The 17,832-nt window shown below is 39.5% G+C and overlaps 1 protein-coding gene across 2 annotated transcripts in view; it reads left to right on the forward strand.

Annotated features, from left to right (window-relative positions):
• The window catches only part of RPS6KA6 (ribosomal protein S6 kinase A6), an 88,850-nt gene that overhangs the window by 32,292 nt on the left and 38,726 nt on the right, over window positions 1–17,832 (forward strand). Inside the window, exons 4-8 of one of the 2 annotated variants that reach the window (XM_030574707.1) lie at window positions 8,033–8,114; window positions 8,960–9,040; window positions 10,825–10,904; window positions 15,950–16,056; window positions 16,347–16,384. In XM_030574707.1, the coding sequence (XP_030430567.1) occupies window positions 8,033–8,114; window positions 8,960–9,040; window positions 10,825–10,904; window positions 15,950–16,056; window positions 16,347–16,384 (388 nt within the window). The remainder of the gene's footprint in view (window positions 1–8,032; window positions 8,115–8,959; window positions 9,041–10,824; window positions 10,905–15,949; window positions 16,057–16,346; window positions 16,385–17,832) is intronic. The other variant, XM_030574708.1, reaches the window with a different exon arrangement.

A 17,832-nucleotide genomic window follows, 5' to 3' on the forward strand; every position in this document is an offset into this window, starting at 1 on the left:
TGAGACTTCCTGGTACTGGGATCCCATCATTATGATAATGCACATCTTCAGGCTTTAAAAATTACTTTTTCTGATGGATGTATGAGGTGCTTATTGTGACATGGTGAGGGATATATACAAGACAGAAGTGACATTTGTAAATCATTCTCAGAGAACTCAGAAATGTCTTGCTTAGAATTGTTTCGTCTGGATAGGTCATTGTGCTCCTTTTCAGGTCCTGAAGCAGCTAGGGGTGAAAATTTTGACTATTCCTCCTCAAAGTGCTCCCACTGGCTCTTAGGCTTTCATATATGAGACAAGCACTTGTAAAGAATCATCCTCCACAGTTGCTAAAACCTCAGAGGTTGAGGGGAAGGAGGAGGACTGAATCTCTAAGGGGAAGAGGTCTAGACCTCCATCACTGGGTCCTGCCTTAAACTAGAAATTCCCTTGAATTACATTTGAGAAGAGTAGTTCAAGGCCCAAGAAGGGACCTTGTGGTGCCCACTCAGGCATCAGTCACAGAACACCAGGACCAACTTCTTCACTGAGTCAGAAATTAGCAGGTACTAACCCCTTGCACTGAAGCCCCCGTTATTGATACCTCTGGTACCAGCACCTTACATTTGCCTACCTGCAGCACTAATGTACTTGGTACTGAAACCTGTGTGATATCAAGGGATCTTGTGGCTAAGGTGAAGTTTATGACTTTTACTAAAAATATCCATGACAAAATGAGAAGCCGCTGGGCAGCTGTGGGGCCGGCTTGGAGCTCCATGGTGCCCATCCACAGAGGCTCAGAGCTGCGGGACTCCCCCGTGGCCAGAGGTGGCCGGGGTACCCATGGGGGCTGACGTCACAGAGGTCTTTGAAAGTCACGGAATCCGTGACTTTGTTATCTCTGTGACAAAATCGTAGCCTTACTTTATTGCCTCTTTGGTACTGGGCACTGTTTTTGGTAATGAAGGTATGGTCTGATGCCCCAAGCTTAGTACCGAGCACAGCCTGTTGTGGTCCCAGCTACTCAAACTCCAACCCCCCAAGAGGGGTACTGCTTCTCTTCCTCAGGCTCAGATAATAGCAATGAGGAGTCTCCAGTACGTTCTCTGTGGTCTAGGTGTTGAAATCCTTACATCTCAGAGTGGGAGTCTAGGACTCATTTTTTTATTATCCCATTGATACTATCCCTTGGTTTCCACCCCATGGCCTCCTTCTCCCTATACTTACTAAAACCTATGGCCTTATTGAGCACTATGGAGATTATAAGACAGAAGACCAGCTTCTGCACCCTAGTCCAGTCTAGAGCTAGCTCTGGTCTACACTGGGGGAGAATCTATCTAAATTATGAACTTCAGCTATCTGAATATCTTAACTGAAGTTGACACGCTTAGATTGACTTACCATGGTGTCTGCCACTCCGCCGATGACTCTGTATGCGCCTCTTGCAGCGGTGGAGTACAGGAGTTGACGGGAAAGCGCTCGGAGATCGATTTATCGCATCTAGACTAGACACGATAAATCGACCCCCGCTGGATCGTTCGCTGCCCAGCAATCTGGCGGGTAGTGTAGACATACCCCTAGAGATCCCTTCCCCACCATCAGCTCGACTGTCAGCTCATGCTGCAGTGTTGTTGACTGTGTGGGATGATCAGGGCTCTGATGAGGACTTTTAGGTGAAGGACTGTTCCATCCCAGCACTTGTTTTGTTGCCACCTTTTGATGAGGGGTAGTACCTGAGATCTACCTTACAGCCAGTTGACTTCAAAATATTCCAGGATTTGCTATGCAGAATGACAGGTACATTTGAGATTCCGGGGGAAGTTGTCCAAGGGAAGTTGCACAAGCTCTTAGACCTCCTACACACCTCCATGCCTGGATGTCTTGCAGTGCTCATCAGTAAGGGACTATTGAAGTCACCCAGGTTACTCTGACAGACATCTACTTCTCTAGCTCTTGGTAGACTGCTGCTGCCGCCAAGTGTCTTCCTAAGCGTTTGAGCAACTTTATATGCAGTAAGTTGAAGTAATCAAGTTCTAAGGTGACAAGTGCACATACAACTGCTGCGGGGCCTGTGTAAGAAAGGAATGTGGATATATTGGCCCTCAGAAATTGATACAAGGCTTTTCTGATCGCTGTCCATAGACCTACAGAGTGATGAGGCATCTGATAGGATTCACTACTGATTGTTGCTATAACCACCAAGGTTATACTTGGAGTTCTGGGAAATTCATTTTATTTTGGGTTATTTTTTTTTTTGTTATTTGGTTGTATCCATTTTCCCCTCACCTGGGGGTCTGGTTCTGTCCTCAGGGGTATGTAGGAAGCTGGTGTGGGGGGAGGGAGGCACAGTGAGATCCTGCCCCTGGAGGCGCTATCTGGGGGTCATAATGTGAGGGGTGCTCCAGTCCCCTGTGTCAGATTGCAATGGCTGGAGCAGGGAGCTGGGCCCACCCCTGTGGGACAGGAGACTCGGGGGCGCTGCTGTGGGGTGAGTTTTTCATTTTAATTGTTTTGATATTGTGTTTTACATTTCATGAAAAACCCCAGGCTCTAGTTCTCCTTCAGTGATAGCTGGGTGAGGTCACTTTTTCAAAATGCAGAATTGAATTCTTATCCAGATAGAGCTTCAAGACCTTAAAACTTTATATCTGATTTAATTGAAAAATAAAGATATAGAACTGCTTTTAAAATATTGTTTTTGAAGTTAAACTTACTTCTGTTGCATTCACGTTAAAATTGTAAAACTAAGAGTTAAAACTTTTTTCAGGTTATAGGCACTGCATGAGAAACTTGGCAATGCAAAACACTATTCAGAGTATACCTCATTTGACTTGGGGAAATTAAAATGGACTAGTTTCACTGGCAAATAACCATACAGTCATTACATTGGTTGAGTTGTTAGTTCAGTGTTATGCCTATGATATGAAGTCTCTTTAGCCTCAAATTCCTGACAGTTTTTAATCATATTTTGGACTCTGATGCACACATGATCAAGGATGTGCCCAGTGATGAAGTTTCAGTGGGTGAATGAACAGTTAGTTCAGTGGTGGGACCTGTTTGTAGGGTGAGAAGTGAAGCAATAAGAGGCATGGATTGGGGGTGAGAAGCTCTTACTCTACATCTGTCAATTTCTAGGTTAAACTTACAGGGAAGTGTTGTTGGCCTCTGCAGCCAAAATCTGTGAGAACTTCTAAATCTTATCTTGTTGGAAACAGCCAAACCACCATGAAATCGTCGATTAAAGCATTGAATAAAGCAGTCTTTATATAAAATAAAGTAACGTATAATTTTTCTTTCTCTTTCCCTATCCATGTTGTGATGCCTTTCTTTCCTTCAGTGGTCTTTAGGTTTCATTGTTTCACTCAGATTAATGTTCTTTAATGTTCAGTACTACTTATATATCCATATTCTTATCTATCCACTCAGTTTTCTTCTGATTAGGTCTTTCCTTTGTTTTGTGGTTCATTGTTTTCTCTCCCTCACTCTCTTCATCCTCACCATCTCCATTTTCTTTCTTTCTGTTTTCCTTCTTCTATTTCTTCCCCCTCTTTGTGGTGTCGTCATTCTGGCTATCAGCCATCACCTGTATGTGTGAGTACTGTCTCTCTCATGCCTCCCAAAACTATCTCCTTCATTCTTTCTGGCAGTGGCTATAAGGAGGTAGGGAGCTAGAAAAACCAGCAGGGGGAGACAGGCCTAATCTCTGCTGTTGCAGCACATGCTGCATGTACTCCTTCCAAGCATTCTGTGCCACCCTTCAGATGGGGGTTCTTTGCCACAGTAGGGGGAAGAATGGAAAATGAAATGGGTGGTTGAGGGGCAAGTGAGAGGAGAAGGACCTATTTCTCAGATGACTTTGTGAAATCAAAAGACTCTAGTTCTCCTGAATCTTTGCAATCTTTTATTTACATAATGAATAGATTATTTGATGTGTATTTGCTCATCACTGTTTAGATACATGAAAGCTTTGGATGAACAGCTAAGCTATTAAAGCACCACAATAATATGGATAGGAATCAAAATGCATGTACATTTTTGGCTTTGTGAAGAAAACTTGAATGGAGTGTCCAGAGCAGTTAACAGAGACTGTTGGATTCTGTAGCTAGGTCAGCTTGGAGGCTTATAGGGTTTAGTGGGTGGAGGGGCAAAGAAAGGCAGTGGTTGGATGTATGTAGCTGATTGGAGCAAGGAATTCGATTTTCGTAGACTCTGGACGTTCTGATAAGTAAACAGTTTTCATTGTCTAGCGAGATGAGTCTCCAGCTTCTGGAGATTTCATTCGTTATTTGCGGATACTTTTCTAAGACTGAAGTGGGAGGAAGACTACCACGTTGCAGTTCTCTTTTATTTGTTTTTTCTTTCTTTTTTATCTAAGTATAGGATCTTTTTTAATTTTAACCACCATGATTTTGTTGGCAATTGTGTAGCTGTATTGCCTACATTAGTCTGATAGCAAAAAACTGTCAAAATACTGCAGTAGTGTTCTCTGACTTTCAAAAACAGCAAGGGCTAGTGTGGAAGTCATGGGTTGTTGTGTTCTTTTTTTTTTTTTAAAGAAAAAGATTGTTTTGGGTCTAAAATGCAGTCATTTCATATGAATTTTTTTAAAAAACTCCTTGTGCTGTTCAGAGGCAGACACTTGTATTTAGTGGTCAACAGCTATAGCTGGAGGAAAGAATAACAAACCTCTCACTGGGCATATGTAGATCTATAGCAAGAGAAACTTCACATCTTTTTTCAACCCATGAAATATGTTTTGTTTTGTTTTGTTTTTGTTTTTTATTGTACTGTATTTATCTGAAGTGATTTGAAACAAAGAATATTAAGTAAAAGCATCCTAATTGAATATTTGGTGGTGTCACATTTCTAATGATAAATTGGATTTGATGTTTTCTTTTACTACAGAACCTACTTTATCTTGTCCCATTCCGTGCGGGAATTGAAATATCAGATGTCTGGGACAGTAAATGAACACTACAAAATTGGAAATGCATACATTAAATATTAAAGTAGCTAGCCACATTTTAGGATTAACCATTTAATTCCTTTGCAGACATTTTTTTCTTCAAATCTGATTTAAAGTCCATGTACCAATTCTGTTCTGGAGTTAAAAAAACAAAAACCTTTCAATAGAATCATAGACTATTAGGGTTGGAAGAGACCTCAGGAGGTCATCTAGTCCATCCCCCTGCTCAAAGCAGAACTAATCCTGACAGATTTTTGCTCCCTATCCCTAAATGGCCCCCTCAAGGATTGAGCTCACAGGCCTGGGTTTAGCAGGCCAGTGCTCAAACCACTGAGCTATCCCTCCCCCTTTTAAAAAAAAAACTGATCCAGTTCTGTCTGTCTTTCTAAGACAAATATATCCCTTCACCAATCAGTCTGCCCATTGCCAGACCATCACATGCACAGTAATAAACCTGTGCCAGTAGTAGAGTCAGGGGAAAAGTGTAATACTTTACTTTAGACCTTCTGGAAGCTTGCCGTTAGTGAATAATTGGCAAAAATATTAACGTTATGAAAACTTTCTGCTTTAAATAAATGTGTGGTAAGGTGTTACACTGTTGCTAACATGAAAATATTTGTAAATATCTACCTTCTGTCTGATGTACTATCTGTAGCTCACTAATTCCTTTTTTATTAGCAACTAATACATTGTCACAATCTTAGTTCAGATTTTTTTCATCCACTGAGGTTTGACATGCTGCCCTTGATACTTTTGGCTTCTCAAAGAGTACCGGTAATTTAAGAATGAAAACAGGGCACTATGTCAGTCACTGGGCAAAAATTAAAAAGGTAACAATCCTTCATCCGGATAGGCTTATGTTTAGAACATCTCTGACCGACTGACTAAATAATCAAAAGTCAATAGAAAGGGATGAAGAAGGCCTGATCTTGGAATGGAAAAGATTTTATTTATTAGATTAATTATACTTTTAGTTAACCACTTCTAATTAAAACCATAAACAGAGTGGTATATTTTTTTGCTTCTGGTGTTGAAAATCTGGGCAGAATATAAGAATGAAAACACTTTTGAATCTGAGATTTTTGTTAGCATACTCTTAAGGGGGGAGGGATAGCTCAGTGGTTTGAGCATTGGCCTGCTAAACCCAGGGTTGTGAGATCAATCCTTGAGGGGGCCACTTAGGGATCTGGGGCAAAAATCAGTACTTGGTCCTGCTAGTGAAGGCAGGGGGCTGGACTCAATGACCTTTCAGGATCCCTTCCAATTCTATGAGAAAGGTTTAAATAAATATATATGGAGATATACCTATGACTGGGCTTTAATGTTATGATAATATAGTAAAAGTTGGCTCATTGAAACATATTAGAAAAGATAATTCAGTAGTTATGCTAGGAGAGCTCGTAGTCATATGTTTGGATAATGAAAATGCACATAATCCATAGCACGTGATTTTTCTGATCGTTGTTATTCTGCAAGATCATACTGTCCAAATCTAAGCACACTGAGGGGCAAAATGGTAGTAAAACTTCTGGACTTCTGCTCCGCCACACCCTCCAAGGTGGCAGGGCCTTGATCTTACATGGTGTATTTCCCCACTCCCTTCTCACACTCCAGATTCAGAGACCTTTATGTGAAGCCTCTATGTATTTGAGGTTATATAGCATTTGTAGGGAAGGAGACGGAGGGTATGTCTACATCTACAATTTTGCAGCGCTGGTTGTTACAGCTGTATTAGTACAGCTGTATAGGGCCAGCGCTGCAGAGTGGCCACACTTACAGCAACCAGCGCTGCAAGTGGTGTTAGATGTGGCCACACTGCAGCGCTGTTGGGCGGCTTCAAGGGGGGTTCGGGGAACGCGAGAGCAAACCGGGGAAGGCGAACAGCTTCGCCGCGGTTTGCTCTCGCGTTCCCCGAACCCCCCTGCAAACCGCAGGGAAGGAGACCTGCTTGCTCGGGGATTCGGGGAACGCGAGCGCAAACGGCAGGGAAGGAGACCTGCTTGCATGGGGGTTCAGGGAACGCGAGAGCAAACCGGGGAAGGAGACCAGCTTCGCCGCGGTTTGCTCTCGCGTTCCCCGAACCCCCCTGCAAACCGCAGGGAAGGAGACCTGCTTGCACAGGGGTTCGGGGAACGCGAGAGCAAACCGGGGAAGGAGACCAGCTTCGCCGCGGTTTGCTCTCGCGTTCCCCGAACCCCCCTGCAAACCGCAGGGAAGGAGACCTGCTTGCTCGGGGGTTCGGGGAACGCGAGAGCAAACCGGGGAAGGAGACCTGCTTGATTACCAGAGGCTTCCTCAGGTATGCTGGGATACCTGCTTATTCCACGGAGGTCAAGAAAAGCGCTGGTAAGTGTCTACACTTGATTACCAGCGCTGGATCACCAGCGCTGGATCCTCTACACCCGAGACAAAACGGGAGTACGGCCAGCGCTGCAAACAGGGAGTTGCAGCGCTGGTGATGCCCTGCAGATGTGTACACCTCCTAAGTTGCAGCGCTGTAACCCCCTCACCAGCGCTGCTACTTTGTGATGTAGACAAGCCCGGAGCTAGGGACACCCTTTGCTGCCCTTTCCTAACACACTAATATAAAATATGTTGGTTCTTGGCATGTAAGTTAATATTCATTCTGTAAGCATTGATTTAAGCTGATCTCTGTAGAAAAACTAACAAGTGCCTGGGGCACAGGTCTAGCTACTTCAGGAACCTTGGGGGTTTCTACCACCTGCAGTCCTGTTACTTGGGGAGGTGAGAGTGCAATTACTTTTGTTGCTCTGCATGCACAGGTGTGTGTCCTAGTATCTAGTGCTACTTCCTACACCCAGCCAAAAGAAGATCCCATAGTCCCTTACTAGATTTAATAATTACTTTCTCAAAAAGATGATGTATTGTGAAAACCTGCTGATTTTCTCTTTCCTACCCCCTTCATCTTAGTTTTTTTCCTATGGAGGCTATGATTTCGTGCATAGTCTGTTCTCTTTTCCTCATACTAAAACAGATCATGATGTAATAATTTTTTGTTCAAACTAGATCACTGTTATATATAGCAATTTTTGCAATAATTTGAAATATGAAATTTTTTTGGGTCAGGTTTTTCTTGTGAGGAAAATAATTGGTCCTGATGCTGGGCAGCTTTATGCAATGAAAGTGTTGAAAAAAGCTTCTCTAAAAGGTAAGTGTGTTTTCTTTATAATGGTCTTGGAAAATACTTTTGTTGTTTCTTGTGTTGAAATCAGTATTGTAAATATTTTTGTATTTAATAGCCCTCTGTCTTAAACAAGCTGTTCCTTCAGTGAAGTCAATCCTTTCTTTGACATCTGTTTTTTATTAATCTTTTTGAGGCCATGCCTTAAGAATTATTTCAAACCTGTCCAGATTACTTCAATTTTTTTTCATATTAACCTTCTGTAAGTCCATTTAGCATTTTTTTTATTACAGCAAGAGAATTACAGAGAAACAGTTTTCCTGTATTTTCCATGGTTCTCATTTAGTCAAAACTTGATTTGTCAAGTTTTGAGTCAACCTTGCTTTATTATGGAAAGCAAAGTAAGCCAAATTATAAGGTATTTCTGTCTTTACAAGACTCTTCACTGGACTCTGCTTCACTGTGGGTTACATTTGGGCATGAGGTATTACTGATAGAAAATCCAAAATATAATCTTAATAGACAATACGTATTCACAGGGGGCAGAATCCAGAAGTTGAAGTTAGCTGAAGCCTCCTTCCTCCCCCCAAAAAACCCTACCCAGCCTTCCCCAATTTTTTTACTATTTTTGAAAAGAAACTTGCTAGATCACAAAATATAGCTGGATATGTTGCGGAATTTAGAAAGATTAAAATATATAGAGGTAGGAGGGGAAAATGTAATATCTCAAAAGAAAAAGAAATGATTTAAAGGGTAAATAAAGATTATTTTATATTTGTCTGGAAATTTAGAACTTACTTTTTACTGCTTCCCATCCTACCTTCACCGTGCTGAAATAGAGAATTATTTATTACTATTCTGCTTTTTTTCAGTACGAGATAGAGTTCGTACAAAGATGGAGAGAGATATATTAGTAGAAGTAAATCATCCATTTATCGTCAAACTGCACTATGGTTGGTATTTTTGTTCTGTTGCCTATATATTTTTGGCAGGATTAGCTGTTAAGGGCATTAGTCATCTCTTTCTTAATAGTTGGAGTGCATTTGCTCTAAAACCTAGCTTTCATTAAGCACGTCAAATGTAATCTTATTCTGCCTTACTTTTGTTAACAGTTACTGTAAGCAGGTACAGATAATGTGAAAGCTAGGCATAGATGACTAGAAATTTCTACCTTCCAGTATGTAACTAAGGACAATAAGGAAAACACATTTGCTGGAAAAAAGTGACATTAGCAGATAAACATCAATCCAACCTTTCTGAAGCATTAACCTCTGCAGAGTTTAACAGAACCGGTATTCCTGCCTTGAGAGGTTTGAATGTACCTCACTTATGTAAACATTCCTTTTATAATTACTGAGTATACCTCAGTTTTCACTATTGTGGTCTACACCTCACTCTGTGTCAAAGTATCTGCCCAGTCCATTCTGTAATGACAGCCTGTGCATGGTGTAAAGGCTTGTCATTTAGGCCTTTTGTCTGACTTTCTGTAAGATTTGAACACATCTTGAGATGAATTGCAAACCTCTCAGGGATATATTTCTCATATGTACGTGTTTATCTGTTCCAATGTAGTTCAGATCAGGATAGTGCTTCTCCCAAGAGGCTAAAGAGTATGTTAAAATGTATCGCTAAGTTTAAAATGTAATTACTTGACTTTTTATGGGCAGTGCAAGGGTTTGGAGTAAGAGGCTTCTTGTGCTTCTCCCATTCACTGCACGTACGTATGAGCAAGTCACACAGCATCTTATCCCTTGTATATTTTTCAATCTTTATGCCATTGCCACGGGGTCCACTTACTGATCATGGGTCCTCCTCGTGGCAGTCCTGGGGATTAGCTCTGTCCTTCTCTGGCAGTGTCCCTATCAGTCATCCTTTCTCACCTTGCAGGCTCCTCTTCTTCCAGGAAGCACAGCCTCCTCTTCATGACTTGGAGCTTAATTGGTTGGTTGGGTCTGCCTGGCCTAATTCAACCTTCTCAGGGCCAGTATGAGGAATACAACACCCCATCACAGCCATATAACACTTTCATAATTTTTGAATGCGTGTACTAGTATTAAGCTCCCCAAAGACTTTTGACAAATTTTGCAAAATGTCCCACAGATTTTTTTCTTTTACATTTTTAAAATCAATACTTTGCAATAATTTAGGTACAGTAACATTCAGCCAGTATAAAACCTGGGACTGGCACACCAGTCGGCATGGTGGTGCATGGATTATTTGTTTGAATTCCTAATCTCTTAATTTTTCAAACTGTTACGTTAGGTCCTAACAACTTGTGGGCAAATTTTATTACAGTAGAATCTCATTAATTCCCATATCAATAATTAAAAACATAATTATTGTACAAATATTGGGGTCTCCCCGTGTTTAGCAAAGATGTAATAGAACGGCAGTGCTGTAATAAGATCTCTTGTCACAAAGACTTTGCAGTATATTAGTAGTGGTCTCCTTTTTCAAACTTCTCTGCACAAAATATTAACAACATTAGAAAACTAAATTACATTTCTCAAATGAATATAGTACATTTTGGTGTAGTATTCATGTGGTGTTAATTATTCAGGTGAGTTCACAAATTTCACTAGTTCATATGAATCTGTCATGCCTAATTGAATTACCTCAGTTCAGAAGTAACTGTGCTCTATTACCCTAAAATAAGTCTTAGAATGCCTGAGTATTGTCTAATTTCACTATTGTCATATAAAACTATCCATTAAGTTTTGTGATGTTTTAAAATCAGCCTTTCAGACCGAAGGAAAGCTATATTTAATATTGGATTTTCTCAGGGGAGGAGATGTATTCACACGATTATCCAAAGAGGTAAGTACCTACATTTTAACTGAATACAATAGTAAAAAATTTTTCAAAGAAGCACAGAAATTAGAGCTGGAAAATGTCATCCTTGTCTAACCCCCTGTGAATACGGGGTTGCTCCTTATGTCTTTTTCTCTAATTCTTCACCCATTCATTTTTAGGAACTCAGTTGAACTTTCATTTATATATATCTCCATCCCGTGGGACAATGTTCCATAGTTTAAGAAACCTCGGTGTCAGATTTTTATTGATAATTGGTCTAAAATTTCTTTTCTGTACCTCCCATACCAAATTCTCTAATCTAAAAGTGGTCTTGTTGCATAGAGACCTAATTGAGGTAAATCAGGTTTATATAATAAAGAACAGAAGTGTAATTAGAGCCTGATGTCAGTTTAGCTGCCCCTGAGAGTCTGTTGAATCATTTTAGTTTCTTGAATCTGGAATATTTTTTTCTAGGTAAAATACTTTTTTCAATTTTGGAAAAATCACAACCTTAATTGACAGCTCACTATTGTTTGTTTGGGGAGGGATGTTAATTGTACTGCTCTGATGACATGTCTTTAAATCTGTCAGTCTGTGAAATTGCATGCGGACTGTAATGATACATTTGTAATATTTCAAGCTAAGAAATATTTCTGGTTTTGAAAACTTTTCTGTAAAAATTCTAGGTGTTTAATTCAACTTTTGAAAATATCTTCATAATGAGAGTTTTTAGTGCTTCATAAATTTCACAAGTCAAGATTTTAAATCTGCTTCCATATGATTTCAAGACATTCCTTTTGATAATGTCTAACAGAGGACATTGTCTAAAATTGGGCGAAGTAGCTGGCTGATTGACTTTTGATGTGAAATAGATTGTCAGTAGTAGTTTCAAATTAGTATCCTTAATCTTTAAGAACCAATGAGTTGGATTTTCTCAGTGCATCTGTTTCCTAAAGTTAAGCTACATATTGGGGATGGGGCAGGGAACTAAGTGAGCTTACCTAGTACATGCCCTAAAATTACACTGAACTCCTTTTATTAGCTTGCAGTATTGATCTCTCAGTATTTAACAACTAAACTCAATGTGAATATCCTGTGGCTGTGCTATGAAAATATTGAGAGAGTTGTCTATTTCTAGGAGTCAGCAGACCTGTTAAGAATTAATGAGGCATAAAGCCGGAAAGTGGTCAATCTCTACTTCCATTTGATCTGAGATGTCTCTCTTAAGAAATCTCAGTATAATAGGAAATGAGTTCAGGTCTTGTGATAGTGCAGCTAGAATTTACTGATCCTCAAAAATAGTTAACTTAAATGAAGGGTGCAAATCTGACTGTAAAAATATTGGCTGGGTATCTGAAAAAGGCATAAATCTCTCTTTTAGGAGTAAAGAAATAAGCAGTAATTTGGAGGTCAATTATTACTCAAGTTTATTTTTGGTTTTCAACAAACTTCATATAGTTTCTAAAGTACTATGGTTTTTTTAACATTTCATTTTGTATCTTAAGACACCTGAGATGTTTTCTGTAAAGAAAACATGATAGTTTTAAAAACAACCATTTTTTATTGCTATACCACATGGCAATGGAAAGTGAATGACCCATGATGATTGAGGGGGTACCGGTTCCTAGGGCCACTTGAAACCATCCCACTCATGGATAGTCAGGCATATCTGAAATTGTTTTTGAATGTTTAGCTGTTGAGATATTTAAAGTGTTAATTTGGGACTTTTTCGGCTGCAATGCAGAAAATGGCTGATATCCATCCAATAAAGTGCTATTACTGGAGCTTTCACTTCAGAAATAAAACAATGCAATTTGTTGACTTTTGCCACATTTCATTTGCAGGAAAAAAATCATATTTAAAATGAATTTGTGCAAAATTGTTAGGTTGCAAAGTAATAATTAGAATAATTGTATTTGGAGATTTGGAAACTTCCTTTGTATCTTTGGACTGTAATAGTCATTTTTGTTCATTGTACTTCATTCTTAATTCAAAAATAGGAGAGAGGACTGTAGCTTTCTTTGTGGGCACTATAAAAGAACTTAAGCCTTTTATTTCTGTTGCATAAAACATTGACATGACATAAACTACTGTAATACCTGTGTGCTGTTCAAATTAGGAGTAGTAATCTTGAGCAGAGCTGTTCAGCAATAAGAGTACATCTTGTATTCAGTTCCAAACACTGATGTATATTATTAAGCTTAATCAACACTGTTTATACAAGACTAACTAGTCCTATATAAGGAGACTAAATGAACAAAGTTTCTCCGCTCCTTCACACTCTCAATGATTTCAGCAAATGGAGAATAGTTCATCTTGGAATATAATTTGAGGTTTTAAAGAGCTAAAAAAAATAAAAAATCTAAGAATATAGATCCTCCAAAATGCTTGAAGTTATTACTAGTTATGTTATCGTTTCCTCAGATAATGACTGTCTGTGTAGCTGTATGGTACCAGCATGTTAAATCAAAATGGTAAAGTAATATGTATGCCATAACACTAAGGGTACGTCCACACTAGAGCTTAAAATCAATATTAGTAAAATCGATTTTATAAAACGGGGTTTATAAAATCGATTTTACACATCCACACTAGGGCACATTACTTCGGTGGTGTGCGTCCATGGTCCCAAGCTACCATCAATTTCCAGAGCGGTGCACTCTGGGTAGCTCAGTAAAAGAATGGGACCAATAACTTCGATTTCCGTCCACACTAACCCTAAATCGATATAGTAATATCGATTTTAGGGGTACTTTCGTTTAGCTGGAGTACAGAAATCGATTTTAAGACCCCTTAAAATCAATTTTAAGTGCCTTGTAATGTGGACGGTTACAGCGTTAAATCGATTTAACGCTGTTTAAATCGATTTAACGCTGTAGTGTGGACCTGGCCTAAGTGAAGAAAGGTGGTGAAAGAAAGAGCAAGTAGTGAGAGCAGATGGGAGAACTCACTGTGTTTCTGAGGGCAAATATATTTTTCTCAATCCTGTTGAGGCCCCAGTCATGCAGGGTCAACCAGCTAGTGTACATGGTATTGTATATAGGTAAGGCAATGCTTTATCTGTACCCCACATATGTGACTGGTTATTTCTTATTTTATGTGAATGAATCCCTCAACCTCCTTGTCTAGGCACTACTAACCTCCCTTGGTGTAACATTTGGCTAGGTACGACTGAATATATATTCAAGTATCCTGGGTTATATGTGGCATTTAGAGCATGAATTTCTTGTCTGATAGGCCAGGTTGCACAAAATGAGCAGAGATGATCCCACTACCTCCTCCACTCTGTCCCCTGTGATGTAGTGGAGAATCATGGCCATTGAAATAGTCCTCCCTCAGACTGATTTTCTGTCTGTGCAGAGACTGTCTAAATGGTTTATATTTTGTATGTATACCTATTACAGTATTACCAAAGCATTTGAAAATGATATATCTAGAGAGAGAGAGAAAGGGAAGCTGGAGGAAGACAGACACAGAGAGAGAGAGAGAGAGAGAGAGAGAGAGACGTGTGTGTGTGTAAAAAGCTCTCACGCATATATACATACAATCAGTAAGGCTACAAACTTGTTTTTAAATGAAAGCTGAGATTCTTTCATAATCACCTGACCCCAGGATTCAGGGCTTTGAGAAGATCAGTAAATACCATGAGACTTAAAATCATGAGTTGGCAACACCGCTGCTGTGATTTTTGAAGGAGTTAAGTACTTGAAAGTCTTAGAATATATTGAAGCAGGTCTAGAATAAGGAGAGTGAATAATCTCTTGGCTGCCAGAGAACACCTCTACTTCTGTTACACCGGGCTAGGGGGCGAATAAGTAGAGACTGTGCCCAAACATCTTTGGCTCTTTTACATGAAAAGCCATAGTGATAAGGGAGAGAGGCAGGCAAACTAAAGAAGAAAATTCCTGGATCTCATTTTTTTCCCATTGACAAAATACGACCATCAAAATGGAAAGATGTGCTGTTGCTGTTTAACCCAACCTTGTAGCAAAATGTTCAATCCCTCCAAAAAAAGGGAGCAGAAAAGGTTTGAATGCATCTCTGTTCATGTAAATGATGTGCAGATTCTGTCCATTCTTCAACCTCATTCACCTCAGTGAAGTATGAATTTAACTTTAGGAACAGGCAATTCCTTTTTTAGAAGGAAACTTACTGTATGTACTCCTTCATAAGCTAGCAGAGACAGAACGGAAGAGGCAGGGCCAGAGTGTCTCTGCTTCTGGCCACACTGCTCTCCCTCTAGCCTCTGAAGCAGCTGCAGCTCTGGGACTATCAGGCTGCAGCCGTGCTGCTCGGCCCTGTCCCCTCACGTTGTTTACTTAAGTTTACCTCCGTGCCTGTGGATGCTCGAGGTAAACAAACCATCTCAGGCTGCCAGTGGCTTATCCTGATGACCCGGGAGCCAGAGTTTGCTGACCCCTGAATTATAGGGTCGTCTTATGAACGGGTCATAAAAATTTTCTGTTTTTACTTATCCATCTTGCGGGGGGTCGGCTTATAAATGAACTGGCTTATGATCGAGTATACACAGTAATAATAATAATAAAAAGTCTTAATAGTGTTAACATCACTCAATTGAAAACTATAAAATGGGAATATAAAATTTTAAGGTTACAATTACACATCCTGTATATTTTGTACTGTTGTAAGCAATAGTATATCAAATTACATGTTAAACTGGAAAAACAGGAATAGGAAGTGCTTTGTATAGGGCATTGTGGCTGAATGAACACTGGTAAACCAGCAAGTCAGATACAAAACTTAACTTTCCTTTAACTATGCTACCTTACAGTTGCAATAACATTTAGTTTTACTTTAAATTCTGTAAGAGCTGGATTGTGAGGAACAGCATAAAATAATTTCAGGGTTAGATATACAGAAAACTTCATAGTTGATAGTTTTATTCTTGCATATCACCTGTATTAAGTAACATTGTCATCTGAGAATTTGTGGAATGTAGTAGTTATGAGAAATATTTCAATTTAGGGAAGCAGAAGAACTGTCTGTTTTTAGATTGCAGTATTAGAAACTGACAAGATCTGAAGGTAAATCTATACAGTTCTTATTAGGTTATGTTTACAGAGGAAGATGTGAAATTCTACCTCGCAGAACTGGCCCTTGCTTTGGATCATCTACACAGCTTGGGGATTGTATACAGGGATCTGAAGCCAGAAAAGTAAAGTAAAATTTATTTTATCCACTATTACATGTATTTTGTTTAATTATTTCTTTGCATTTTCATTATACATCTCTATAATTATATAAAATGGAGTAAAAGATGTTTTTATAAGCTGTATGTATTGGGTTTAATAGTTAAATATATGCATTGATTGAAATATAATGTACAGCATTATTAAATTAAAGATTGGGAGATTGGTTCAGATCTGTCTTTAGCTACTATGTTTAAAATGTCTTATATAAATATTCCTGTTACGTGTATTGGTGAATGTGAATTTTAATTTTCAGCATTTTGCTTGATGAAGCAGGACATATCAAGTTAACAGGTAGGTAAAATTTAATAGTATAGCTCTTAAATATTTTAATGAAATTAGGTATTTTACGGTGGAGTTCCATATAATTTCTTGTATAACAATCTTGATATACCAGTACTTAATTTAACAGTTATTTAACAGTAATTAACGGATATAGCCCTAGATCTGGAGTCAGCAGCCTTTCAGAAGTGGTGTGCCGAGTCTTCATTTATTCACTCTAATTTAAAGTTTCACGTGCCAGCAATACATTTTAACATTTGTAGAAGGTCTTTTTCTATGTCTATAATATATAACTAAACTATTGTTGTATGTAAAGTAAATAAGGTTTTAAAAATGTTTAAGAAGCTTCATTTAAAATTAAATTAAAATGTAGGGCCCCCTGGACCGGTGGCCAGGACCTGGGCAGTGTGAGTGCCACTGAAAATCAGCTTGTGTGCTGCCTTCGGCACTCGTGCCATAGATTGCCTACCCCTGCCCTAGATTATGCAGTCTGATCTGCACTAGGAGACTATTATGCCTGTGCATAATCCCATTGAAGTTATTGTGACTCCACATGAGTGAGATCTGCCCATGTGGATTAGATGGCAGGATTGGAGCCATCTTATTTGTGTTAAACCAAAAATAAAAAACAAAAACCACTGAAAAGGTTAATTTCTGTGGGTAAAATGGTTTTAGAAATTGTTTATAAACTTCCATTTTTAAAAATAAGGTAAATTTCAGATGACTCTTCATCAATAACAAAAATAAACTACTGTTGAGATTATAGCAAGGTTGATTATAAAATGTCTCTTTATCTGAAGATCAACAGCTAATGCGATTGAGCAAGGCAGAGGTTCAGTAAAGCTGAAATATCAATATGCTGACTCGGTCTTTTAAGGAAAGAAAGATTTCGTGCAGACATGTTCTTTAAAAAAATGTGATTTCAGAAATTATAGTCTAATCAGTTTAAAAACAAAGGTGCAGAAAAATTCTGTATTACAAGAAAAAATCAGGGCCGGCTCCAGGCCACAGCACTCCTAGTGCGTGCTTGGGGCGGCACGCCGCTGGGAGTGCTCTGCTGGGTTGCTGGGAGGGCGGCAGGTGGCTCCGGTGGACCTGCTGCAAGCATGCCTGCGGACGGTCTGCTGGTCCCGCGGCTCCGGTGGAGCTGCCGCAAGCGTGTCTGCGGGAGGTCCACCGGAGCCGCGGGACAAGCGGACCATCCGCAGAAACACCTGCGGCAGGTCTACCGAAGCCACAGGACCGGTGAGCGGCAGAGCGCCCCCCGCGGCGTGCCGCCGTGCTTGGGGCGGCGAAATTGCTAGAGCCGGCCCTGGAAAAAATGGTGCTATTTCCTTTTAGGAAACCAACAAGACTTGCATTATAAACATTTGGATATGTACAAAGTGTTCTGAACTAGTTTATTCTTAAATGATATTACCATATTAAAATTATAATAAAATTACCACTTAGATTATATC

The sequence above is a fragment of the Gopherus evgoodei genome, chromosome 9 (genome assembly GCF_007399415.2).
Source record: "Gopherus evgoodei ecotype Sinaloan lineage chromosome 9, rGopEvg1_v1.p, whole genome shotgun sequence".
Lineage (NCBI taxonomy): Eukaryota > Metazoa > Chordata > Testudines > Testudinidae > Gopherus > Gopherus evgoodei.